The sequence below is a fragment of the Carassius gibelio genome, chromosome B8, assembly GCF_023724105.1.
Source record: "Carassius gibelio isolate Cgi1373 ecotype wild population from Czech Republic chromosome B8, carGib1.2-hapl.c, whole genome shotgun sequence".
NCBI lineage: Eukaryota > Metazoa > Chordata > Actinopteri > Cypriniformes > Cyprinidae > Carassius > Carassius gibelio.
Window position 1 is genome coordinate 12,298,736 of NC_068403.1, and position 25,794 is coordinate 12,324,529.

The 25,794-nt window shown below is 38.4% G+C and overlaps 3 protein-coding genes across 12 annotated transcripts; 1 reads left to right on the forward strand and 2 right to left on the reverse strand.

The window, feature by feature from the left end:
- Window positions 1–523: 523 nt before the first annotated feature.
- Window positions 524–2,732, forward strand: rassf11 (Ras association domain family member 11). Its single transcript, XM_052562998.1, has 2 exons — window positions 524–745; window positions 1,309–2,732. Exons 1-2 carry the CDS (start codon window positions 622–624, stop codon window positions 2,616–2,618), a joined length of 1,434 nt encoding a protein of 477 aa, XP_052418958.1. The 5' UTR covers window positions 524–621; the 3' UTR covers window positions 2,619–2,732.
- Window positions 2,733–2,748: 16 nt separating this feature from the next.
- On the reverse strand, window positions 2,749–20,327 carry csde1 (cold shock domain containing E1, RNA-binding). 10 transcript variants are annotated; one of them, XM_052562991.1, is made up of 22 exons: window positions 20,163–20,327; window positions 17,435–18,193; window positions 13,129–13,302; window positions 12,252–12,450; window positions 11,590–11,756; window positions 9,851–9,937; window positions 9,549–9,646; window positions 9,371–9,452; window positions 8,930–9,058; window positions 8,614–8,739; window positions 8,288–8,503; window positions 8,052–8,192; window positions 7,634–7,801; window positions 6,800–6,814; window positions 5,938–6,045; window positions 5,654–5,829; window positions 5,443–5,555; window positions 5,254–5,373; window positions 4,930–5,108; window positions 4,685–4,848; window positions 4,433–4,565; window positions 2,749–4,252 (listed from the first exon to the last, which is right to left on the reverse strand). In XM_052562991.1, the coding sequence occupies exons 3-22, from the start codon at window positions 13,270–13,272 to the stop codon at window positions 4,205–4,207; spliced, it is 2,613 nt and encodes an 870-aa protein (XP_052418951.1). In that variant the 5' UTR covers window positions 13,273–13,302; window positions 17,435–18,193; window positions 20,163–20,327; the 3' UTR covers window positions 2,749–4,204. The 10 variants fall into 10 exon arrangements, with proteins under 10 accessions (XP_052418951.1, XP_052418954.1, XP_052418949.1 ...); XM_052562994.1 differs by lacking the exon at window positions 13,129–13,302; XM_052562989.1 differs by lacking the exons at window positions 17,435–18,193; window positions 20,163–20,327 and adding an exon at window positions 14,612–14,836 and having other exon boundaries at window positions 11,647–11,756.
- A 383-nt stretch (window positions 20,328–20,710) lies between these two features.
- On the reverse strand, window positions 20,711–25,447 carry porcnl (porcupine O-acyltransferase like). The gene is made up of 12 exons (XM_052562997.1): window positions 25,305–25,447; window positions 24,874–25,066; window positions 24,703–24,746; window positions 24,380–24,561; window positions 23,663–23,793; window positions 23,424–23,549; window positions 23,238–23,338; window positions 23,063–23,139; window positions 22,044–22,107; window positions 21,720–21,805; window positions 21,454–21,564; window positions 20,711–21,296 (listed from the first exon to the last, which is right to left on the reverse strand). The coding sequence occupies exons 1-12, from the start codon at window positions 25,438–25,440 to the stop codon at window positions 21,198–21,200; spliced, it is 1,350 nt and encodes a 449-aa protein (XP_052418957.1). The 5' UTR covers window positions 25,441–25,447; the 3' UTR covers window positions 20,711–21,197.
- Window positions 25,448–25,794: the final 347 nt, after the last annotated feature.

Consider the following 25,794-nt stretch of genomic DNA (forward strand, 5'->3'; position numbering starts at 1 on the left):
TACAGTATGTTTAGTAACCGAAGCCCTGTTTTTGCCCCAGTATGAGTCAAATGTTAACATGTTTACTCGAATTCAAAATAATTAGCATCCAAAAAAAAAAAAAAATGTCTAGGGACTGCAGACAAACACACATACCAACATCTACAACCGAAGACTGTTATCCGTCTTGATCTGAATGTTTACTGAGGGGAAGGGTTTGTACTTGTTCAGCTAAGTCAAGGATGACAAGAAGACCTTTCCATGTACACCAGGACAACATATACCGAACTGCCTCTTATATTAGTGCAAGGATTTTAATACGCATCAATTTTCTGAACATCAAGACAGGTACAGTACATCAGAATCAAATTTTATGAACTCAACCATTTATACAACCTCAAATGATTGTATATAATTTATTTATTCTGTTTATATTCAAAATGCTATATTACAACATTGGCTTGCTGAATGTTTATATTAGTTTTTTTCTACATAAACCAGTGATCAGTAGTTCGTTACTGAGTGAATACAACTTGGGAGTGAATATTTATTATGGAGTGAACAAGTCCTCTTATTGCATTGACTTTTTTTTGAGAATGTGATATTTTAGGCTTACAGAAAGGTCTATACAAAGAAACACACATGATTTATTTTTCTCTTAGAATGGAAGTAAAGGTGTATGTCGAAGGAGTCCAACGCATAGTTTGTGGAGTCACTGACAAAACAACATGTCAGGAGGTGGTTATCGCTTTGGCACGGGCACTTGGTAAGTTAATGTCTTATTATTTAATGAAACAACTGTCAAAAACATGTACATGAAGAAATCATACAATTTGTCTGCAAGCATTTGCTGAAACCACTGAATATTCATAAGGTCAAATGCTCTTAAAGGGACAGTTCACCCAAAAAATAAAAATAAAATGGTCTCAAACCTGTCCAACTTTTATTTATTCTGTGGAACATATCAGAAGATATTTTAATCCAAACCATTAAAGTCCAAGTTGTTTTGGACAACAGTGCTTCCATTATATGGACAAAAACAGTTCCACAGAGGACAATTTTGGAATGAAAGAAGGGTAAAATAGTTAAAGTTAATGTTTAGATTAAAAATTTATGTTCTGACTCTCCAAAAACAGCCAAATCAATATTAAATAAGTATCTTATTCTAGATTATACTATTCTGCACAATGTTTGAAAGTTTGTATTGCTAGCTCTACTTGTGTTATATTTCCTCTTCAAAATGAATTGATTCATCATCTGTAAGCTGCTTTGGATAAAAGCATCTGTATTTGTCCCAAAAATATCACTTTTAATATTGTTCTCTCTTAGGTCGCACTGGCCGATACACTCTGAGAGAAAAATTCAAAGAATTTGAACGTAATGTGACTCCGGATGAACGTCTCTTGGAGTCCTTGGAAAAATATGGTGAGCAAGCTAAGGAGGTGCAGCTCACTTTGAAGCATATCGGTCCATCCCTTGAGGAAGAAACAAACCTGCCCAAAGCCCAAATGAGGCGAGTGGAGGGAACAGGGAGAGCGCGAAGAGGCAGTGGGGCGATCGCCCTACACCGCCAGAGCCTCCCACCACTGTCATGCCTCTGCCTCCACTCCGAGCCACCACCCGAGGAACCGAAGAGACCCAAGCGGAAGTCACTAACGCTAATGGAGGAAGCATGGGGTTGGTTGGAAAACTTGGGCAGAGGCGGGAAGCAGCAATCAGGACGAGATAAGGGGAAAGACAAGGAGCGCAAAAAAGGAAATGGGCACTCAGATAACACAAACAAAAGTTCCCTGGCCTCTGGGACGCCGGAGCCAAAAGACAAAAATAGAGTTGCACCACATAAGCCTTTGATCAGTTGTCTTGGGAACCATGGGAGATGCACTGATGAGAGTGCTGTATGTGAGAGACGAGAGGAAGAGGAACAGAAAGGTGCTGAGGAGGACCTAAAAACCTTAAATGCAGTGGTCCAAACAATCCATCTAGACACCGAGAGTGAGGAAATTGTAGAGTTAAGAAGACTAGTTGTCCAACAACAGGCCAGTCTGCAAGAACTAAAGCACAAAATTGAGTCAACAGATCAGTTAATCCTTGAGCTAGAGCAGCAGCAAGCTAGCAGCGAGCTTTTCGAGCTCCAGTCAGAAGAAGAGGAGCAGATCAAGTTCTGGCTCAATGAGCTCAAGGCAGAGGAAGTCTTTGAGAGAGACCTTCAGAAGCAATTCCTTCAGATAAAAGAGGAAGCTGCTGAGTGCAAAGCTAAGCTGGAAGAGTACAAACAGAAACTGCAAGTGATGGACTTGAAAAACTTCCAGCAGCAAACAGGTCATGAAGACGTCACTGGAGAAAATATCCAAGCAGATAGGAATAAACCTGCCCAAACAAGTGTCAAAGAAATACAGATCTCCGCAGATGGATCATGTGGAGACGCTGGAACACAAAGGGTGGTTACAACTCTGGAGTCCAAATTCCCATATGTGCTTGTTTCAGCAAACCAAATATCAAATCCTCCACTAAGTGGACCAGACGAACTGAGGGAATGGTGGACGCGATGGTCTCAGAGCCAGAATCCAACATCAGTGACAAAACATAAGAGAGTTCACCGCTCTGAAATCACCATACAGTTGGGAAGCACCAGAGTTTAAGCACTCTGAAACATCTTAACTCCGGTTTTGTTTAGGATTCATGGATACCTCATTTAAAAGAGTGCAAAGGCACAATGTTTAAAGGATCTGTACAGTGTGTTGCTTATAAAAAAAATAAACATAATACACCTTTGATTCTCATAAAATGTTTATTTAAATTGTTTCATTCAAGACCATTAACAAAAGTATATAGAACCTTAAGGTTCAACACAAACCCAGGGTGCTCCAGAGAATATTCATGACAATTGTAGCTCCATTTGTCAGAAGAATCACTGCAAATAGCCTCGATCCATGTAATCAAATTTCTTTGCACGTTTTTAAATTTTGCTCATTACACTTCCCCCATTTCTCATGTCCTGCATAAATTGGTTTTATTCAGGTTTTCAAAAAGTCCACCCAAGTAAAAGCACACATTACATAGAGTATATTTCAACCCACAGGTATGGGGGGGGAGGGGGGTGCACACCTGTACTCTCTACTTGTGTGTTGTGGGGGGGGGGGGGGGCACCTAAACAATTGCTCTTATATTTTGGTGGCTGTTTGAGGAGATTTTTTTTTTTTTTTTTTTAGGTTTTGTTTTTAGGCACCTTTTTATTTATTCATTAGCAGACATTAAGTAGAACGCAAGAAAAAAAAAAGAGAAGTACATGTGCAAGAAAAAAAAAAAAAAGAAAAAAAAAAAAAAAGAGCTATATCAAAAGGACCGCAGGCTACAATATGCCATTAGGAATTCTGCACTTGCCCATAAACAGATTGAGCTTATGAAATCAAAACCGGAATTAAAATAAAGGCTCTTTTAAAAGAACAAGCCATTATGATTTGAAAATCAAAAATAGTAGTTTACACATCAAAAACCATATGCAAGCTGGTTCTGAGCAGAGAGAAAGTTTATTAAGTTTTCAGATCCATATTAAAACCTATGGAATTGGTGTGGAAAACATGAGTGAAAAGAACCTTAGTCATTTTATTTCTCAGCAGAAAGAGCCCAGCAAGATCTCGATTTCATCTGGGTGAGAAACTCAACATGGGAAGAATTCAAGTGATACAGGAAGAATAAAGAATATATAAAAGGAGGTCAAAATACAGACAAGCAAAGCTACTCTAAAACAATAACTCACTCACACAGCAGCAGGTGCAGAATTCCTGGCATTTCAATTTCAGCCGAAACGAAAAACGGGTCAAACAGTGCCCACATCTCAATCCAAAGATGTGAGAACTACAAACCCCTTAATCCCCCTCATGTCCTCTGCATAACCTTACAAGTTTACATGTGATGCATACCAAACACACGCTCCGACAACACGAGGGGCTTTGCTCAAATTACAACCACACAAAAACGTCACACATACAATGAAGACAATGAGATGAGGATTTTTTTTGGAAGGGATCCTGTGACAAAGTAAGGGAATTGTGTGTGCTAATTTTCAAGTCTTGATGTGTTTGTTACTCTGTGAATTGTGTTTATGGGTGAGAGAGAAAATGAGAGTGAACTAAACAGACACACACAAATCCCTTCCTCTGTCCTGTCTGATTGCTTTTCTTCAAGATGTTTCTTCCATAATGAAGAGGAGAGGGGTGAACAGTACTCAGTCAGTAACACCAGGTTGGCGGGGTTTCCTCTCAACATTGAAGCCCTGTAGGAACAAAACAGTTCAATGTGTCAATTGTTTTAGGCAAGTTTCATATCTGAAAGTAGACTGGTCTGCAGTATTAGAAGCAATAATGCGTTTACAAATGTTAAAAAAATTAGCAAAAAGTTAGTTTTTGATTTAGACTCAATCAAGAAATGGCCAACAAAGGCACTTTATTTTTACCTTAGAATTGTCTGGGCCACGAGGCTGTCTGATAATAACGAGACGAGGGGCGTTGGTGTCATCAAGAGTGATGCTCTTCAAGCGATTGACCAGTCTGTCAGGTCGAGGTGTTGCTACTGGCTTTGGACCCTCACTGTGTAATTAAAAAAAACTAATCTGGTTAAATTAAAAAGCCAATATAAATAAAATATTTAACAGCTCAATAATATGCTTATATTGCACGCGAATCTGATTCACACCCAACAGTCTCACCTGACTCTGCGAACATTGCAGGCACTGCATTTGCCTGTGCGTTGGTTCAGGATAACTGAAAACTCCACTTCATCACCGGCCTGGAGCTCCAGACCATCCTGAACCTCTTTCACATGGAAAAACAGCTTCTTGCTCTCTCCAACTTCGTATGTGATGAAACCAAACTTGGGGGGGGGGGGGGAACTTAAATTAGATACCTTAGCCAGTGTCTTAAGGTAATTACGTTCTTGTATCAGTAAGTTTACCTGATCTTTGACGCACTCCACCAGGGCTCTACGCTGAGGCACAATATTGCAGGCCATCTTTTGTCCTGTCTGGGCCACTGTACACAACTGAAACTTGACCATCTCACCCTTCTGTAGACAGTCACCTTTATTGGCCATACCAACGATGCCGAAAGGATAACTCTGATCCTTGCTGGCTTCTAGTGAAACGTTTGAGCAGATAACAGTAGTTGACTAAAAATGATGGGAGTTCAGAGTTTCTAACTTGATTACGAAATGCTCTAGATGGATTTTAAAAGTACCACACAAACACACACAAAAGAAACAAGAGCTTGTGACACTCACCTTCCTCTGTGAGTTCAATAAGGCCTTGATAATCAGTCTGAGAAGGGTCCACACTGCGTATGGGCCGAACCACTTTCCCCAGGAACACTGTATTACTCACATCTTCTCCTAGATCATTCACTGACACACACAGAATTGTGTTATTTGCGTGAAACATTAATGCCAAACCAATAAAAAGTCTCAACATACCAGCTGCAACTTTGGTGACCTTTTCAGCACTGATTTTGTTTCCTTTGCCCTTGGATAGTGTGTACTCCACTGTATCTCCCAGGTCCATATTATCCACATCCCCACACACCTCACTGCACACAATTCAGATTAAACAACAAATCACACTACAAGAAAAAAAAAAAAACAGAAACAAACTGAGGCAAAGTCATCAAGGAGAAACTTTAATAACCTGTAGTGGAAAAATATCTCCTGGTCATGATTGGAGGTTTCTATGAAGCCAAAGTTATCCTTCAGTGTTGCTATGTATCCCTGAAGCCTCTTGGTGCCTACAGCACGATTTAGGATCTTGAGGGACACTGCACTTTGCTGTCCGGTGCGTTTCACCTCACTGATGGAGAACTCCACCTAGTGGAGACATGAGGGTTTACTTAAATAATCCAGTTGAAGAAAAAAAATATAAAAAAATAAAACACTAGTCCAGGGAAATATTCAGCATGCGCAAGTAGCAAGTACCTTGTCTCCAACCTGTGGGTAAGCACCTCCCTCTAGGTCCTTAATATAGTAGGGAAGAGTGTTCTTCACTCCACTTTCTTCATACGCAATCAAGCCTTCCTCTGCTTCCTGGTGACGACACAAATACATACATTCACATTAGAACCAACAACATTTAACAAATACAGAACTGAGATGCACTCATACTTGTATAGACTCATGAGATGAACACTCAAAAACCTTCTTGACAATAGAAAAAAATAAAAATAAACACTGAGTGCACCTTCAAGATTAAGTACAGAAATTAGCCCTAGTTTTTTTTTTTTTTTTATTGGTGTCAGTGCTGAAGGCCAGTTTCATCACATCAGACTTCAGATATTTGAGGATCGTGTAAACAAGACTGTGTCTCTGGATCTCAGCAGCCATAGTTTTTTTTTTAAACTTAGTTTTGCCTTACAGAATAAACATCCAAAAAGTTGCAAAGCATGGGGGAAATGTGTATTCACACAATGAGTAAATAAAGAAACTCAAACATCTAATGCTTCACAATATTTAGCCATCATGCACACACTAACACAAGGGGTAAAACTGCTCTTATACAGTTTGTCACCCACTGTTTAGTACACATTTGTGCCATGGTTAAAATGTGTATGAACTATGTGGTTTCCATTTTTAAAAAAAAAATTAACTGTGCGAGTGACAGAAACTGAACTGTTATACCCCTCATACAAGAATGCACACACTGAGTGGCACAGCTTGGCTGAGTTGGTATGGTTATGAGGTTAACATGTCTGTATGATTTAATGTGGTTAAATCATTCTCAGCTCATGCCAACAGATCTCATAACCAAACAAACAGTCATGAACATACAGATCAAACTGACCTTTTCAACTTTACCCTTAAAACAAAGAGAAATAAGGAGGATTAGACACATCCGTGACTTAATTTAAACAGTCATAAAATGTTTGAATAGGAGGTGAATCAAATAGAAAATTTAAATTACTACTATACTAAATTACAGTAAGTAAAATCTCATCCTGGGTACTTTAACAGTTTGCTTCCAATAAGTTAATGTTGTCAGAAGTTCTACCGGTCTACACTGTGAAGGAAAGGCAGCATGCAGAAAACAGCAGCCTACCTTGTCTTTTTTCTAATGAAGACGAGCATGGTTCAAATAAAAAAATAAAAGGAACAACAAAAAAAGAAGGTCAGACAAAAGATAGTAGCATTTTATAGCACCTCAAAGCCTGCTACTGTATTTTGTGCTTGCGTCAATTAAGAGGGAGACAAACCGATGCGGGATATAAACATTTGGAAAGCAGAAAAAAATAAAATAAAAAATACTAAATTCCATTTTTTAAGTACCTCTTTATAATTATGACTGATAGTACAACAAAAAAAAAAAAAAAAATCTCCACAGATGTGTACTTCAAGGACTCTTAAATAAATGCATAATTGCAGCATATACACCACCTTTCAAAAGTCTGGGGTCATTATGATTCTTTATTCAGCAAAGACACTAATTTAATTAAATGGCAATAAATGTAATTATATTTCAAATAAAAGGTGTTCTATTGACATTTAACAAGATTACGTTTTTACTGAGTTTTGGATCAAATAAATGCAACCTTGGGGAGCATAAACTTTTCAAAACCACCTCGCCAGCCCCAAACATTTGAAATGCAGTGTAGCTACAGGAAGTCAAGATTTAGTCCACCTTCTCTTTGCCCTTGCTGGGGCTGGAGCTCTTGGTGGTGGTAGCAGGCACAGCTTCTTTCTCCACCACACCCACAAAACGCAGCTCAGATTGAGTGTGGAACGACACTGTGCCCTTGGGCAGCTTTTTGATCCTCACGGCATGGTTCCTTTGGGCAGACAACATGTCCTGAGAGAGGAAAGAGGGGATCTTTTAAAGCTAGTCCATGCAAGACCATAATTACGATTTACATATGCTTCTACTTTGCACACAGTTTAAACAGTGGACCAATCTGGGTTTTTCCAACAGCTGATTCTTATATCCAGTGAACTAGATGACCAACTGATGATGAACGGTCTAAAACAGTTCATCACAAAAAAAAAAAAAAAAAAACAGGAACACAAAAGTGGTTCAGGTCTGGTGATATCTGGGAACTCACAGGGACAACAGTGAATTCCACTTCATCAGAAATGTGCAGTTGGCTCTCTTCCAGAACTTCGCTGAAATGGAAGAACATTCGGGCATCACGGTCCACACATTTGATGAATCCAAAACCATCACGCATGGCAGCTATCACACCCTACACATGAAGACAAGCAAAGAGACAAAGCCAACATTAGTAAAGAGTAAAACAGCCTTGCTAGTAAACACAAGGACAAAGCTCTACAGTCTCACCATTTCACGACTCTCCTTTGTGAAATGGAAAGTGCCAGGGAGGATGTCGATGTTTGTCGCTCTCTCCAGTTTGTCTCGGCGGTCGGTGGATATATTGAATTGGACATGGTCACCCTCCAGCAGCGTCACTTTGGACTTGGTGTCCTTCTCCCCGAATAGCAGCTCTTTGTCAGTGAAATTAATTCTGGCACTGATTCGCCCCGGCAGCGGGTCGTTCTGAGAGAGACAGATGGATTCTTATTTGATTTAACACGCAAGCAGAATCTATATGGTAATGTAACTGACAGAGTCTGGGAAGTCGAATGACAAGAGCTGGATTCACAAACCTGATTCTTGGTGGGAACCTTGGGAATAACCTTGGTGACAGTGCCCTCGAAAGTTTCAATACTGATGTCCTCAAATATAACAGTGCCCTGAGGCAACAGTCTCACATCTGTGGCCACTTCCTTGCCCTATGACATACAGACAGAAACAACTTCATAAAGCAGTTTGAAAATACAATGCATTTCATGAATCGTAATTTCACTGTTTGATAGTGAAATCTTTCATATCTATCATTGAGTATTAGTAACCAACCAAAGACCAATAGAACATAAAATACAAATGTATAGCTTTTTAAGAGACATTTCATCTATTGCTCACATTTCTTTCTTTAATGGTGAATTCCACATCATCTCCAGCTTGTAGAGCCTCCAGATCTCCTTTAAACTCACTGTAGTGGAAGAAGATCTCTTTCACAACATCCCCTCGTTCAATGAATCCAAAGGCCTCCTGCAAGAACACAATTATAGATTTGAAAAAAAGCAAAATTGTATATTTGAAAATATATTTTTTTTGGGGGGGAATGGCACTCTTCTTAAATTCAAAAATTTGAAAACTGTTTAACATTATGAATGTGATCTGTAGCTAAAAACACAAAAACTTCCTTTGACTACTCTAGCAGAGTGTTGAGATATGAGAAGTCTTTTGCTATTCCCCTCCAAACCAGAGGGCAGGAGATCACTATTCCTTAGTAGAGTGTCTACAAAGAACAACAAAAAGACAAGCAGCTACTACAAAGTCATCTTTGAATAAGATCCTTACCTTGGTAGCACAAACGACTCCCTGACATCTTGACTGTTTCTTCTTTACCAATACAATGTTGTGAGCACTAACAGCACCAGTACTGAAACAAAGACAAACCATTTCAACATCCAAAAAACAAACACAGTTCCTCTTTTGAAATTATACCCATTTCAAATCAGATATTAAATCCACTTACTGCTTGTTGGTCTCCATGTAAAAACTGACTTTATCTCCAGTATCTAAATTGACATTGCCTTCAATATCCTCAGGGGTATAGGTCAAATAAAACACTTCCTGTGAGAAGATTCAAACACAATCAGAAACAACAATTGGCATCATCAGCGTAAAGACTTTAAGGAAGTTCATTAACTGTTATTCATTCAGCTTTATTTTAATTTGCTAAGCTGTTTCCATCCCAAAATGGTCTCAAAAAGGTAAACAAGATGGGCAAATGTCTAAAGTTTATAGACTAAAGTTATAGACTAAAGTGACACTCACTCCATTCCTCTCATAACACACACTGCCTGTGGGCACTTGGCCAGGTGCGGACTTCCCATCCAAGTGAGAAGGGATAGCTGACACTACCTGAAAAAAGGGGATGTGCAAAAAGACAAGATGGGGTTAGATACTGCATTGGTGAGAGACAAGATCAACTAACCATGTTATGTTTAAATGCTAAAGAGAAAGTCCTTGAACACAGATGCGCAACATGTTCTGAACTAAAGACATAAGAAAAATCATTAAAAAAATTTTTTTTATTATAGATGGTTTTATTACGTTTGTTTATATTATCGTTGTTATTCTGATTTGTAATATGCTTTGTGTGCTACCCACTGGTTGCTGACCAATAACAATGATAAAAAATAAAGAAAAATTCATATTCAACTTGTACATCGGAGTTCAAGAAACCACTCAAAAAATGAATATTTAAGTACATGAAAGACAGACTTCATATTGAGAACAAATCAAGATTTGTTTCTCTCATAACTGTATATTAAAGGGGTCATATGATGTGATTTAAATTTTTTGTTACAAGCTCTTGGTGCATAAAGAAGATCTGTAAAGTTGCAAAGACTATAAAAGTCTCAAATCCAAACAGATGTTCTTTATAAGAGTTAAGACTTGTCCACGCCCTCCTAAAACACTTAGTTTACGCCCATGTCTACGTCACTTTGCATAACACCGCCCAAATGTTCACGCAAAGAAAGGCATACTTTTTTTATCAATGTAGTATTGTTGTAGCTGATGCCACCACCATGTTGTGGAGATGCTGTGTGTCTCGTTATGAAAGTGAAACTACTTTGTTTGGCCTTCCAAAAGGGGACCATATCCATTTCATCATGTCTAGAGGTGATCTGTGCTGGACACTAATGAAATGCATCAACCTTGCTCTTTGAAACGCCCAATCAGCTTTCAGTGCCGATCTCATGTCCACCGGCCGTTCCAAATGCTAGTCCGCAGTGTGACATTATATGGAGGACTGTTTCCTGAACCTGCAGAGTAGCCTACAATGGGTCTGTCCTCAAAGGTTGTTCTATAAAGTGGCGCAGTTCCAACTTTGCAAGTCTGGCACTTCTGACTTGGTCTGGAAGTACATGTTTTTATATTTAAAGAATTTGTCACTGATGATTCAAACGAGAGTTTTAAGCAGAGTAGTGCTTGTTGTTTGTCGTTTCTCCAATCACAAATACAGACACGGTTTAAGTTTATGCGGCTCAATACGAAAGGCAATGCGTAAAATCACAGTACAGGTTTTGTTTGTAACGGGTTTGGTCTCGTCGTGCCGGGACACATTATCACAGTCACAGGTGCAAACATTTCAGTCATAGGCTTGAGGTATTCAGCCAATCACAACGCACTGGATAGCTGGCCAATCAGAGTACACCTCACTTACAACAATAATGTTCAGTAAGTGGAATTTTTTTGTTTGGATTACACCAAATACACAAAGTTCTATTTAACAACGTCGTATGACCCCTTTAAATGAAGATGAAAAGTTCCCCCAACAAGACCACAAAACAAAGACAAATCAAGCTCATTGTGAACCCACATTAAAAAAAAAAAACATTAACATCAGATCATTTAATAGGATTGCTTTCTAACTCTTGATAACAGAAACCAGTGATTTATGCATTTTCCAGGTCAATATGGATTTAAAATGAGCTTGAAACTCCAACAATTATGGACATTAATGGGACAAGGACAATAAAACATGAAAGTAAAATGTGTTCCTTAACTGGATGAATAAAACCATGCAGCACAGTTAAAGGAGAGGCGTGCAAGTCAGGCCCCACCTGCCCAGAAATTCGCTCTTCTGGCAACATTTCTGCCTTGATTTTTACCAGCTTCACCGCAACTGGTTTGCCAGTGCGTCTATCAGACGACACCTCAAACTCCACATCATCTAAAAAATGGCAGAATAGACAAAACATGGAAGTCAGTACCTGCATTAAGATACATCTTAATAGCAACACACTTAATATATACTACATGTATTTTGTTTCCAACATCAAGGTTTCTATTAGGTCTGGCCATTATTGTAATGTTTCTATTGGCAATTTGTACACTAATTTTAATAATTTTTGTATCTCAGCTATAGCATCCCTAAAGAAGCCAAACTCAAGTATGAGCCGTTTAAAATAGAGATAAGAGCATTAGCATTCAGTAGTAAACAATGGCATTAGATTGGGTGGGTTTAATTTCCTTGAAACAAAGCAGTGTTTTAGCAATCTGAAATGGCACAATTCAAAATGCTGATTCAATGACTTGTCTGGATCAGAAATATTCGATGATTTGTTGTCAATAAAGCTTGACCAAAAAGTTTATCAAAAGGTAAACATTTTAGTTACACCATTCAGGCCTAGTTCCTGCTATTTCCCCCATCCCATTTGGCTCATACCTCCAATCTTTAGCTCCTGCAAGTTGCCGTTGTACTGAGAGCAGTGGAAGAAGAGGCGGGCCTGTCTCTCAGAGCACTGAATGAAGCCATATGATGCTAGCAGCTTTTCAACTACTCCCGTCTCACGAATGCCCATGCTTGTTCCATTGGCAAAGCCACCATGGCCATTATTATGCAGCAGACTGGGGTCAAAACTCATCTATGGAAAAATAAGACACAGGAGTTAAAAGTGCACTTACTCAGTTTTCAACCTCTAGCATTCTCCACACATCCGACTGCTTCACAACAGATCAGAACACAAGTGTGGAAATGGTAAAATGGAATGAAATTGGATTGTAAATGCTGCAAGTATCTGCAACTAAAAAAAAAAAAAAAAAAAAAAACAGGAAAAATTGTCCCAGTAATTTACAGTGACACGTTTAAGTTTCTCCTCTCCCTTTGGTCTGCTTAAACTGGATGCCTGATCAAGTAGATCCAAATGACCAGGATAAATCTGCACAGTACCCAAGAACATACAAATGCACGTACCATCAGTTTCATATTAAACCTAGAAAGTAAAATTAAAGTTCATGCTTTTAATCCACTTCACACTGACTTCGTTATATATTAGAGTATACATGTAAACAATTGTCACCACAAAAGTTAGAACTAGGCCTTTGTGTAGAACTTCACCCATAAATTAGGTGAACAGTACGTGAACAGTTGGCAAGCATGTGTTCAAAAGTTAGATATTCTAAAACATTTTATTGACTCAAAAATCCCTGTAAAGCCAAAAGCTTTACAACTCCTAAACTTAAAGCATGCGGTTACAGGGTAAGGTATTCTTTGTTAGTGAGGACATCAAGCCATCACAGACCGTCCCATCATGCCCACTTACGGATCGCTGATATAAGGGGGTCCGCTTTTGCTTTTTGCCCCCTGATGCACGAGAAACATGGCATGAGACTGAAGCGGAGCGGGGGATTGGTTGGCTTGAGGTGGAAGGGGAAGGGGCAGCAACAGGGGTATCAGAGGCCTCCATCTTCAGGTGAAGGTAAGGGGTGGTAGGACACTGAAGGCAATAAGGGGAGGAGTGGATATTTAAAATAAAATCACTACCTAAATAAAAGGATCACCAAACAGGAAGAACCAAGAGATGGCATCAAAAACAAAAAAATTAAAAACTAAAAAAAACCCTGACTGCAACAAATGAAACATGTCAAAGAGGCCATTACATCACTATTATGATAGATCTACATATGGTTGTATATTTAAAAAAAAGAAAGAAAAAAAAAAGTTTAAATAATGTTCTTGTTATTGCTAGCAAGAAGCTGGGAATACGTCATTTGAAAACCAAAAGAAGAGCTTGCAGAAAGAAATCTTAACAATAGAAAGGATGAAAACCCTAAACCAATCAGATGAGTGCCTTTGGGTCGAAAGTCCAGAACTGGCAGCTAATTTACAGGAACACTTGCAGCCATAGAAGCAAGAAACAAGTCTGGCTAGGTAAGTCTAAATGTAGTGATATGGCAAGCATGCTTGCATTTTCTTTGAATAAAAGCATCCAAAGAACGATTAAAGTAACCGACACATGGGAGAGTCAATATACTCAACCAACAGTTGACCATATCCATACAACAGCTGTACTTTTTCTACAGTTCACCAATATTATCTTTACACTATGGTACATTCCAATTTAAGTGCATCAGATCATTAAACTTTCACTGCTCCATTCAAGTGGAATCTTACATTTAAATGATGGGTTGGAATAATTGTTTTGTATTTTGAATTAAAGCATGTGAATGACTGGAATACTTCATTTGCAAACAATCATCTGAGAATCAAATAATTTTGTCTCAACACAGAGCGAACAGGCCTTTACAAAAGTATCTTTGTTCCATGGGTTTTTTTTTTTTTTGGTGAACTATTCCTTTTACCCTAATGCCCCACCCTTGCTAGGAGGCATGCTCAAGGGAAATCAGAATGGGTTAGTTTGATGAAGCGACTGGGAATAGCACTGCTAGACTATTTGGTAACAACAAATGGTTAGATGACACAGACTCTGACCAGCCTCGACCACTAGGCCTTTACACACCCATAAATGCTTTGATTCAATCAGCGCCTGACAACAACAAAGCCTAATATCCATTTACAGCCAATCACACATGGTTCAACAGCAGCTGACTCAAACAAATCTACGCTCCACTATTATAGAGGAATATCACTGCTCGTCTCTATGGCAAGTGATCGAGGCCAGCCTCTAAGCCTGGTGATTATGATGATCGAGTAAAGGAACAGTGCAAAGAGGGGCGACAGTGGGTGTTTAATGAACGAGTGGAGTTCAGGAGAGTGGGGTGGAGAACAGATGGCAGGGAACTTACAGATCGGTCGTAGGGTGACAGGCTGAGCCCGACAGGTGAGGTGCTGTTCAGGTCAGCACTAACGAACGCTGCAGGTGGTGACGCCGGCAAGGTAAACTCGACAAAACCTTTCCAGGGACTACCCATAATTCTCCCGTACACAGTGGCCAAATCTACTACACCTGGGATTGATCGGATTAAGCAGTGTTCAGAGTAAAGATTTTATTTTTAAGTCAGCCGTTGTGTTGCAGCTCCTCCCTTCCCTCTCCCCTCTCCTTTTGGTTACACACCCAACAAAACACCTCAGGATTTCTGCAAAGGTGAAGAAAGGAGGGAAGGGGCGGTGAAAAACTGAGGGAGAGGCAACAAGAACAGCCAGTGAACAAAGCAGCACAATAAGGTCAGTCGAGGGCTGTGGGTGTGTTGGGGTGAGGACCCTACAGGCTAGGGATGGGTACCAAGAACCGGTATTTTTTTGGACAGGTACGTAATTGGGCCAATACCGGAGTACTGATAAGCTTCAGGACAAAGGATATTGTTATTGATACTTTCATTGTTTTCTCTCCGGAAACTTCAATGTTATCGATGAATTAGAAACTGCTGCTTGTCATTTCCTTTCACTGAAATATGGGACTCGACGTACATGTGTATCCATGCACATGTGCTGTATGTGTGCATGCAGTCAGTAATCATGGCAAGAGTGAGACTTTCAAAAGACTTTCTGGGCTCTCGTTACAAAACTAATGACACCAGTATCAGATGCAATATATGCAGTAGTGTAATAATGAACGAAGGAGGCAACACAAGTTATATAATTTAACAATTACTAACAAAACAACATATACCTCAAGCAATGCGCTGTATTATGTCTCGAGGCTTTAGCTCCAACTGCAACTCAGTGGTAGAGTTACACTCATGAGACACTGCACCTTTTTGCAATCACAAAAATATATTTGCATGTGCTTTAAGGCCTTGCTGGTGAAACGTTGTATTCATGTGCTGTTCTAACATGTGCTTATTCAGAGTGCGTCCATACACTAAAATGTCATTCAAACAGCACCCGATTATTTAGTTCTATCAGCTATTGTCTGATTGTGCTAATACTGTCAACAACACAAGGTTTACATATAAAAAAAACCAGTTAAATTATGTATAAAGTGAAAGTTAATAAGCAAGAGAGAAATGGTGCTTGCATCTCTTACAGGGACATTACTAAACATACTGCAGCTTGTCATTAAACGGATAGTTCACCCAAAAATTTTAATTGTCATTATTTACTCAGTCATGTTGTTCCAAACATGCATTCATTTGTATGTATTATTGTGCTGAACACCAATTAATACATTTTGAAGAAAGTGTGTTAGCAAACAGTTGCTGGTCCCTACTGACTTTGATAGTAGGGGGGAAAAAATGAAGTCACTGGGGACCAGCTACTGTTCAGTTTCCCCACATTCTTCAAAATAACTTATGTTCAACAGAAGAAACTCATTCATGTTTAAACCAACTCGAGAGTGAGTAAATGACACAACTTTCATTTTTGTGTTAACCATTCCTGTAAATGTTAATAAAAGGAAACAAGAGAAAAATAAACCCCTGCTCTTGACTGAAGAACATTAATACAGTTGCTAAAGTTCATCAGTAATAAAAACTTTAAATTTTACAACTTTTTTTGCACCAAATAGTATCAATAACAGTATCTGTATAGATAAAATGTAAATGATACCCATCCCTACTATAGACAACATGAAAGTGTGCCTCATCTGCACACAAAGTCAACCACTACTAAATTCTTCTCAGCAGGCTTATGTAACGATGACCCCTTTCCCTTTCTCTCAGTACAAAGCATGCTAAAGAGCAACTGCAATTCCCTGCCATGAGGTCACAAGCTTGATCAAGTTAAATTTTCATTCTGCTACATCAAATTAAAGTTCTGTACTTCAGTAAAGGATGAGTGGATTAAAGTGGTGCTAGATATCAGTGTTCACATTTTGAATACAACAAACAAGAAAATATAATAAGGAATAAATAAGGATAAAATAAGGAAAAAAACTACAGTACATTCACCAGAATTTAAAAATGTAAAGGGATAGTTAATACCAAATTGTATTTTACTTGTCATTCCAAATCCATAAGACTTTTAATCATTTTAGGAAAGCAAATATTTATTCTTACATCCTTTTGTCCATCCACTGATAAAAAAAAAAAAAAAAAAAAAAAAAAAAAAAAAATTCTCTAGTTTATTGCATGTTCTGTGTTTTAAAGATGACAAGTCTTATCGGTTTGGAGCGATATGAGGGTGAATAATTCAAGTTTTGGGTGACCCATCCCTTTAATTCTCAATTTGTTCTTAATTTTAACTCCGTCATATTGAGAATGATAATATGAATGATCTTTGCTCCAAAACCTTCTGAGCGGACTACAAATGCAGTATTCTAATGAATCACATGTAACAGTAATATTTATATTTTTCTCTTGTCTAAGAAAGAAAAATGGCAGTTACAATAAATAATTTAACTTTTTCGGTTAAATTTTATCTAATATTTCAGTTTTATTTATATATTTTACATATTAGCACTGCTAGCTAACGTCACAAGATGCTAAGGCTAAACTCATTCCATTTCAGTTAGGATGCTCTTTTAAAAGGTGGCTCACTAGTTTTTGGAACAGAGCAACACCAAATTCATACTTTTGAGCTTTAAATTAAGAAACTGTACAATAAACAGCATGGACAACTGGCCTGTTTTGTCACATTGCATATTATAAATGAACAATACGCCAGACAAATCAGGATTATTCATTAAATTAAGAAAAAAAAAAGTGGGGACAGTGTCTGGCATGGCTTACCTTGTACTGTTGTCTTGGAAGGCTTTAATGATTTGGATCAATCAATCACTTAATTGATGCTTCAGACTTGGCTCACACAAGTGCACACGCACACACACTTGTAAGGTTTGCCTCTCTGGCACACGTTCTAATTACAAAAAGTTGCAAAATAAAGGACAAAAAGCAAAACTAAAAGTTAAAATGTTCAAATAAAAAGGCAAGTGCAGGTGTACAAACACTGCTTTTGAAAAATAGCGAACAAAAATACAAGAGAAAGACCGGGGGAATGGAGGGGGAAAAAGATCAGGGAGGGATTCAGTCTGCAACTGACAGAAAGAAAAGGTCAAAACTGAAAAGACTAGCAGACAGCAGCCCTCACCGCACCCCAGAGGAGGACAAGGTGCGGGGAGGATGAGGAGGGCTTGGTGCAGCGTTGGGACTTGTGCTTTTTCAAAGCTGTTGAGTAGGCACAAACTTCTTGTCTCAGATCAGGTCTCGCCTTCGCTGTTAACGTTGATGGTTGGTTGCTACGCTCGTTGCGGCCTGGTTCTGTTTCTTAAATCTTTGGTTTGCTCATTTGGTTGAGTCGTGTTGCTTTAGTTTTTCTTGTCTGTAGCAGTGCAGTTCTTCGTCTTGGTCTTCAGAGTTGTTGTACCGCTGGGTCGTTTTGGGGATGTTCGTTATGTTTTCTTTTTCCTTGGAGTTTCTTCTGACTGATCGATGATCTGAACTTGAAGTAGGTTTCAGATGGTACAAAAATCAATTCGGTTTCACTTCATACTGTTGGGAGGGGGGAAAAGGATATTAGATCACACAGATAAGTTATACATTAAATGCATTTACTTCATCAAAAGAGTATATTTAACTATTTCAGGTCCAGTTTATTACACTAATTCCACCCCCCACCCCAATCACACCCACCCACCAATATACGAGTTAATCCCATTAGCCACATTCCTTTATTGTGGGTTAAAACTCCTTGTTACGCTCCTGTTGATACACAGGCCTAAAAATAAAGTGTCCTCAGCAGCCTCGTGTACAGAAGAGCAGCTGACTGAATACCCACAAGAGGATCAACAAGTCTCAGTGTGAACCAGCAGTTGGCAGAGTATTTATGGAATATTCAATTCAAGCAGTCAACAACTGCAGATATCCAGCATGCCAATCATTCAGTTCCCTTCAGGCTATTACGCATGAGATGGGAGGGGGGAAAAAAGCTTGATACTTGCTCTGATGGACCAAGAACAGACTTAAAACGGATGGAGACATTATCTTACTAACCAGCCAATTTCATTGCATTTGTTCCACGTGAATTACATTTATGACAACAGTATGTTTTATGAAAGGAAGTAAATCTAGGTTTGGAATTACCAACCGAATAGAAAAGTTTTTTTTTTTTTTTTTTAACAGAATTAATGCCCACCGTAAATGAATTAACAAAAAATGAAATTAATACAAACTGCCATGAAAGTGTAATGGAATTTCAATCTTTGGCTAAACTACCCGATTGAAAATGGGATTTAAAAAAAATGGATAAAAACATTTCGTAGTGTAAATATACCATTAACGGAACAAGAAAATCTGTGAAAAAAAAAAATAATAAAAAAAGTAATCTGATCTCGCCTACAGCGCATGTTACAAATATACAAATCACAAATGCAAAGTATATTAAGGCCACTGTTCTTCGTTCATTAGAAACGATTTGTTAAAAAGCTAAACTGTAAATTTCTACAGCATACATAAATGACAAAATGAGGACATGAAACTAAATTGACGCAAGAAATGTTAACGCTTGAGCAACAGCTGGGAGAGGATCCATCTGGAGCTCATCCAGAGACAAAATCACGAGCAATGCCCTTTCAGACAAGACAACCCCGACACATGCTACTCCCGAGCATATTAGAAAACGTACCGGAAAGATACAAAAAAAAATATTTGATAAGGCGTTTCAAATCCAAATTAGATAAAACGAACTTCACCGTTTTGACCAAAGCTTGTTCATCAGTTGTTCAATTTCAGCTGGAAAACTGTGGAAATGGCTTTCGTAGGAAACTTTTTTTTATATGTACCAAAATTGCTTTAACGAAAATATATTTATTTTAGAGAGAAAATTATGTAGCAGTGTTTAAGTTGAAACAATTATATTCACTATAAAATTAATTTAGATTTTTTTAAATAACGTACTTTTCCAAGCGTGCAAAATTACCAAATTCCATGATAGTTCCAGGTTATTATGAACATAGGAAAAATGATTTTAGTAAGAACTAGTTTGGAAAGCAAGTAAATTATTTTCCTGTCCTGAGAAAACAGGGATAGACGTTGATCCAGCAGGGCTTTAAATAAATCACTCAGCCCGACAACAAAGGCACACCGCGGCGGCCGTCGCGTGACGTTGGGCCGCCGCTGCCGCGTTGGAGCCTCTACCAGGAGCTTCATTTCTTAAGTGACCTTTACAAAAGATCTCCCATGAAGCATGTGTCAGACTAATAAGTAAGTTTTTTTTATTGTTTAAAACGACTCTACGCCGGTAACAGTGCTTTATGGGCTGGCTAACATGCTAAACCGCTAGAGCACACGCAGAGGAAACACTGCCCCCACCCTAAACCGTTAACGTTAACTGTTCAAAAACAAGCAGGAAGACGCAGAGAGAGTAGTATAAACACAAAATTTCGGAGGCTTAAATGTTCATATAGCCGTATAAGAGTTATGTGGAATCACAATATTTAATAAATATAAAAGAAAAACTCACCCCAACAGCTTTCAGCACTGTCACCAGCGCCGCCATAAGCAGCACGGCACATTACGTAGTGAGGAGCGATGCGAACTCTCGCGATATTGTAACAGTATCGTGTGAACAGTGGGGGACACGCCACTGGGTCAGAGGTATCAGTTAAGAAACTAATTTACATTACTCTGTAAAGCAGTGATTCCCAACCTCGTTCCTGGAGGTCCCCCGACACTGCACATTTTGCATCTCTCCTTTGTCTGACACACCCAATTCAGGTCTTGGAGTATCTACTAATGAGCTGATGATCTGGATCATGTGTGTTTGATTAAGGTGACATGGAAAACATGCAGTGGTGGGGGGCCTCTAGGAACTTGGTTGGCAACCATTGTTGTAACTGTCCTCTGTATTTCAGATGCTGCACTTATAGTATTTTTCTTACATGTACCTTGCTAGTAGGCCTACATGGTACTTTTATTCTTATGAGACCCGGTAAAACCATGGTTATCCACAATACCTGTACATTTATGCCCTTGAGTAATGCACTTACCTGTAATTCATGAAATATAGTCTTGGTGGCAAATTTTTATTTGAAAATAATAAATATTATTGTCAGACCTAATCAACAGCTTTTGACAAAAATATGAAACATGTTTACAGGTTCAAAACAGGTTTTATAAAAGTGACAATATCATGGTCACATTGAAAGAGACTATCTTTCTACTGTATATCAAGCTGTACAGAAAGAACAAAAAAGAGAGATGCAAATAACACAATGTACTCTGCACATTGATATTTTTTCTTTTGTTTAATCCAAAATTGTTTCTAATACTAATTTAAAAAAAAAAAGAAATTAGTATGATCACATTATGAGAATATGATTCTTTTAACAACATGAACCAAAAGGCACTTTCCATGACAGTCCTTTCCAGCTGAGGGACAGAAGTTTGGATGTAACACTGACTGTTGAAAATTGCAGTCTATGGTAAGAATCCACCATCTTTCATGTTCAGGTTCACTGAATGTTCCTTTTGATTGCTCAGTACTATAGTATTCTCCTTAAATGAGCCAATAAAACACGAAACAGCCAAACATCACCCAATGGCTTGCCCAGTTTAGCTCTGACCACTTTTGAATGGTGTGACTGGCCATGTAACCCTGTGTGGAAACAAAATACTGTGTGATAAAGCAATTCTAACTAATGGAATTGAATATATTTTTAGAAGTAGCTATTATACTATTAGCTATCAGACTGTTTATATTACAATAAAACTGTATATATGTTTAAATTGCATATTCATATGAAAACGCTCACTTCCTCAGCATGCATGTTGTCCATTTCAGAGTCAAACAGAGATCCTAGATATGTCAGATGGAATATTGACAATGCACTGAAGAACAGGTTAACACTATGCACCCACAGCGTCTACAAGAGGGGAAAAAAAGACATCTCAGTATAAAAATATAACAAATTTCAGTAAAAATCTGTGAATTACAGATCTCATACTGCACAAACCAAAACATTATTGTATCATGAACATAGCATGAACATATAACATTCTTCAGTGCTAGACAGATCACCTTCTTATTTTGGTGATGGCAGTCTTTTGGGCAGCGCTTTGACCGTATACAAGCACTGAAAATAGCTGCCAACCGCTTTCTCAGAACTGCAAGAGGAAACAAAGACAGTATTTTGAGTCCTGTTGGCAAGGCTAGTGATGTGACATCTATTATAGATGTTAGAATTAACTACCTACTGAAATGTGTGCCATGATGACCGTATGCATAAGTTTTAAATAATATAATTTCCCTATTTTTTAATCCAATGAATTAACTGATTCTATTAAATCAGTTTTATTTTTATTGATGGCATGCATGCATGTATAAACTAAAATGACTGTTTACCATGTTCAACATAAGTGATGAATCCCAAAGACAACAGAACAGCCCCCAGATGAAAGCTGAGACCCTGCCAAACAATGCATCATTAATTAATAGAAGCAAATATACTACCATTCAAGGGTTTAAGGTCAGTAAGTAGTAAAGTCAGTAAATCAAAACTTTTATTCAGCGAGGATACATTAAATCTCTGAAAAGTGACTGATACTGATACTTCGCCATCACAAGAATTAATTACATTTTCAACTTCAACCAGCAGAGGTCTCTACTCAACAACAATACCTTGAATTGGGCTTCTGTCACTGATATGTGTCTGATGTGTGTGGTTCAGTAGATTACCATTCTGCGATGTACTAGTATATATTTAAGCACTAATTGAAAAACTGAAATTGATTTCAGGTTTGTTGCTAATTTCTGTCAGCATTAGCCACAAAATAGCACCCATCCATACAACCACACATCCTTTCTCCTAAACCCACCCTCTCCAGACATGTAAGTGAACCCAAACAGATTCCCATTCACCGTATGTTTTTGACTGGCTAAACAACCACAGCTCACCCTAACATGGACATTTTGACACATGGATACATAAAAACACTTCCAGATTCTAATTCTGATATACTTCTATCCCTAAAAAAACATAATATAAAAAAAAAAAGTAAAGGTCAAATGTCTGGTAATACAGCATGAATGATTTTATCCAAGCTACACACTTACAGTTAGAAGCTAACAAGCACAGCTACAACAGTTTACTAAGGTGACAAGGCATAAGCTGCCCGGGCAGGCAGCTGTGATTGAATTATCTATCTACACCAGCTGTAGAGAGCTGTTTAAATCTGGGTCATGGTGTTCTGAGATAAGAAACCATCTTTATCCAAGCTGTCATGTTACAGGCAAACTGTTTTCTGGATCAGGTGTTTTTACCCTTACACAAACTCAAATCTGTTTAAACAGATGGAACCTGATTCTGTGCCAACAGACCTTCCTAAAATGTTAATAACCACAGGGCTGGCAATTATACTTACATGTAACAACGCACTAGCAGTGTAGGTCACCAGGATGGCGGGAAAAGTGCCAAGTTTGAGTGCACTTTTAAAGACGTCTGTATGTTAAAATGTACAGGGAACATTTATATGAATGCACAACATATATATGCATCAATAATAGAATCACAAACCGTTAATCAATATACATGCATACATGCGTTAAGCCACTTAGACATGGGCAGATTCCAAGAGGTAACAACTTCCACCATAGACCTCGGCAGTTCCACATTCATTGGTTTAGCTACTGTAATATCCCTTTGAATGAAAAGAAAAACCCATCACAGTAGATATCAATAATGCTGTTATTTAACAACAAAAGAGAAAAGGCATGAGTATGCACCATTTGATGTGGTCTTTGTGTTCAGAGAATCCAGCTCCAGCCATCACAGTGGTTGTTTCACTCAAGTAGCTGACAAAATAATTGCTGAAGTGGAAGGACACCGCATTTTCATAAGCGTGAAGCCACCTGAGGACAAAAGGCCAATAAAAACAATATTAAACACAAAATGAAATATACATTCAAGCTAGCCATTTCATTTCCTCTGGATATGGAATCCCAATGGAGGAAGAGCAGCTCACCTACGCGGAAGTCCGTCACCGTAGATGGGAATGAAGTATGGAAAGAGATAAGGAGCAATACAGTTGGAAATAACCAGGCACATCTGACTCCTCAGAAAGCACAGAGCAATCTTGCCATACCAGCCAATGCTCTGCAGGAGATAGTAGGGACAGTTACTGTATAGCAAGCTCTCTGCTGATGGAAACATGCTCAGAACAAATCAAGATTATCTTCTCTTCAAACAAATCAATTATTTTTCCCATTTAACATTTAGCATGAAACACACATTCAATTTATTTTAATGTCAGTGTCTGCACAAGCTTATAAAGACACTTTCTAAAGACTGCTTTGAAACAGTAAGGATTGAAAAAAGTTCTATGTGTTTTTTTTGACACAGAGGATAACTAACTACAATTTAAATTATATAGCACCACAAACAGTGTTTCCAAAATACATCACATATATTTAAATACCATTTAAAAGTTCAGAGTAAGTGAGTTTTTGAAAGTCGTCTCACATAGGCTGCATTTATTTGAAAAAAGAAATACAGTAATACATTAATAAATAAATTAAATTTTTCTTGTACAATGACCATGATAAAATAAATTGTACATATGAATAAAATGTTTACATAAAACATACAAAACAACTACAGAAGTGGAAAAAAAACATTACAAAAAGAATAAATAATTTCTAATAAATGCAAAAGTTAAAATAATAAAACTCATTGTATTTACCATTTTGCGTCCATTAATTGCATCTGTGTAGTGGGCAAAACTGATCCATGGCCCAAAGATAACAGTTCCCGCAAAGCAGAGGTATCCCATGAACTCCAGCGGGGAGGGAAAAGAGGACACATCGCCTCGATCGAGGTCAAAAGCCAGAGAGATGGCCTTCATGGCCACCACCATCTGAGAGCCTGGACACATCCGAAACAGTCCGTATGGGACATGTGACTCAACGATGAGTGTCATTTGATGAACATTATGTGACATACTTTATTTCAAAGACAATATAAAAAAATATATCTAAAATGAATAATAATTCAGTGAAGACACACCTCTCATCTTATGCCAGGTCTCTGCATCTATCATATGTAGCTCCCTGCAATAAAAATGAACAAAAATGTGTGACCGCTAGTGATTGTGCATCCTAATGAGTTTTTCCAATTTGCTTTATGTTCATTAGGCCCTATCTATAAAATGCAGTCATGTAGAAGTGGATGACAGACCCCATCAGCATGTAAATGAGGATGACAACAGAAAGGAAGACTCCTCGGCTGCTGGAGTTTATGCTGAGAAGCAGGATGAGGTAGCAAAGGAGGCACAGGATAATCACCCACATCATGTGCAGCTCAAAGAACACGTACAACACGTACAGCCCGCACACCAGCGAGCTCAGGTGCTTCAAGTGACATGAGACCCCTGTCAGAAAGAGAGACAGAATTAGCCTGCCGCATCAGGACTCAACAGATGGACCCAATCACCAACATGAGTTGGATATATCAAGATCAAGTGTGAAGATTTTCGCTACAGTACACATGACAAAAAGCATTGATGTTAGCCATAAAAGAACCAACTGGGCCATGTTCCCATCCTTTGTGGGAAGACTGTGTCAGTTAAACAGGTGTTTGGAGGTTGGTGTTGTGCATGATAGACTCACCTAGTCTACAGATGACCCGACACAGCAGGCAGATGAGCAGAAGCAGCCAGACCTGCTCTAAACCCTGCTGGGCGGTGGGCAGCACACAGCCCTCTGCTAGAGCCTGCAGGAACTCCACATGCCCGAAGGAATCCATCCGAATGTCCCTGGAATGCCGCTACAAACAGACAGGATCTAGAGAGGAATAACAGAGTATTATTTTATTGCATGATTATTGGATAGGTTTATCACAGGGCTCAACAATAATCTGTGAGACTATTTCTGGCCAGTCAATGGAAATGTCACTGAAGCTAATCTGCCAGTGCTGCATAATCACAAAATTTCATATTTGTAAAAAAAATTTAGACATTATTTTGATAATAAATCATTAAAATGGTGTTATTTAAAAAAAAAAATATTAGTGTTTGATCAGATTATATACGCAGCCTGTTTTCATAAAATACTTAATTTAAAAAATCTCAAATTCTGGCAGCTTTGCAAATGTGCTGTG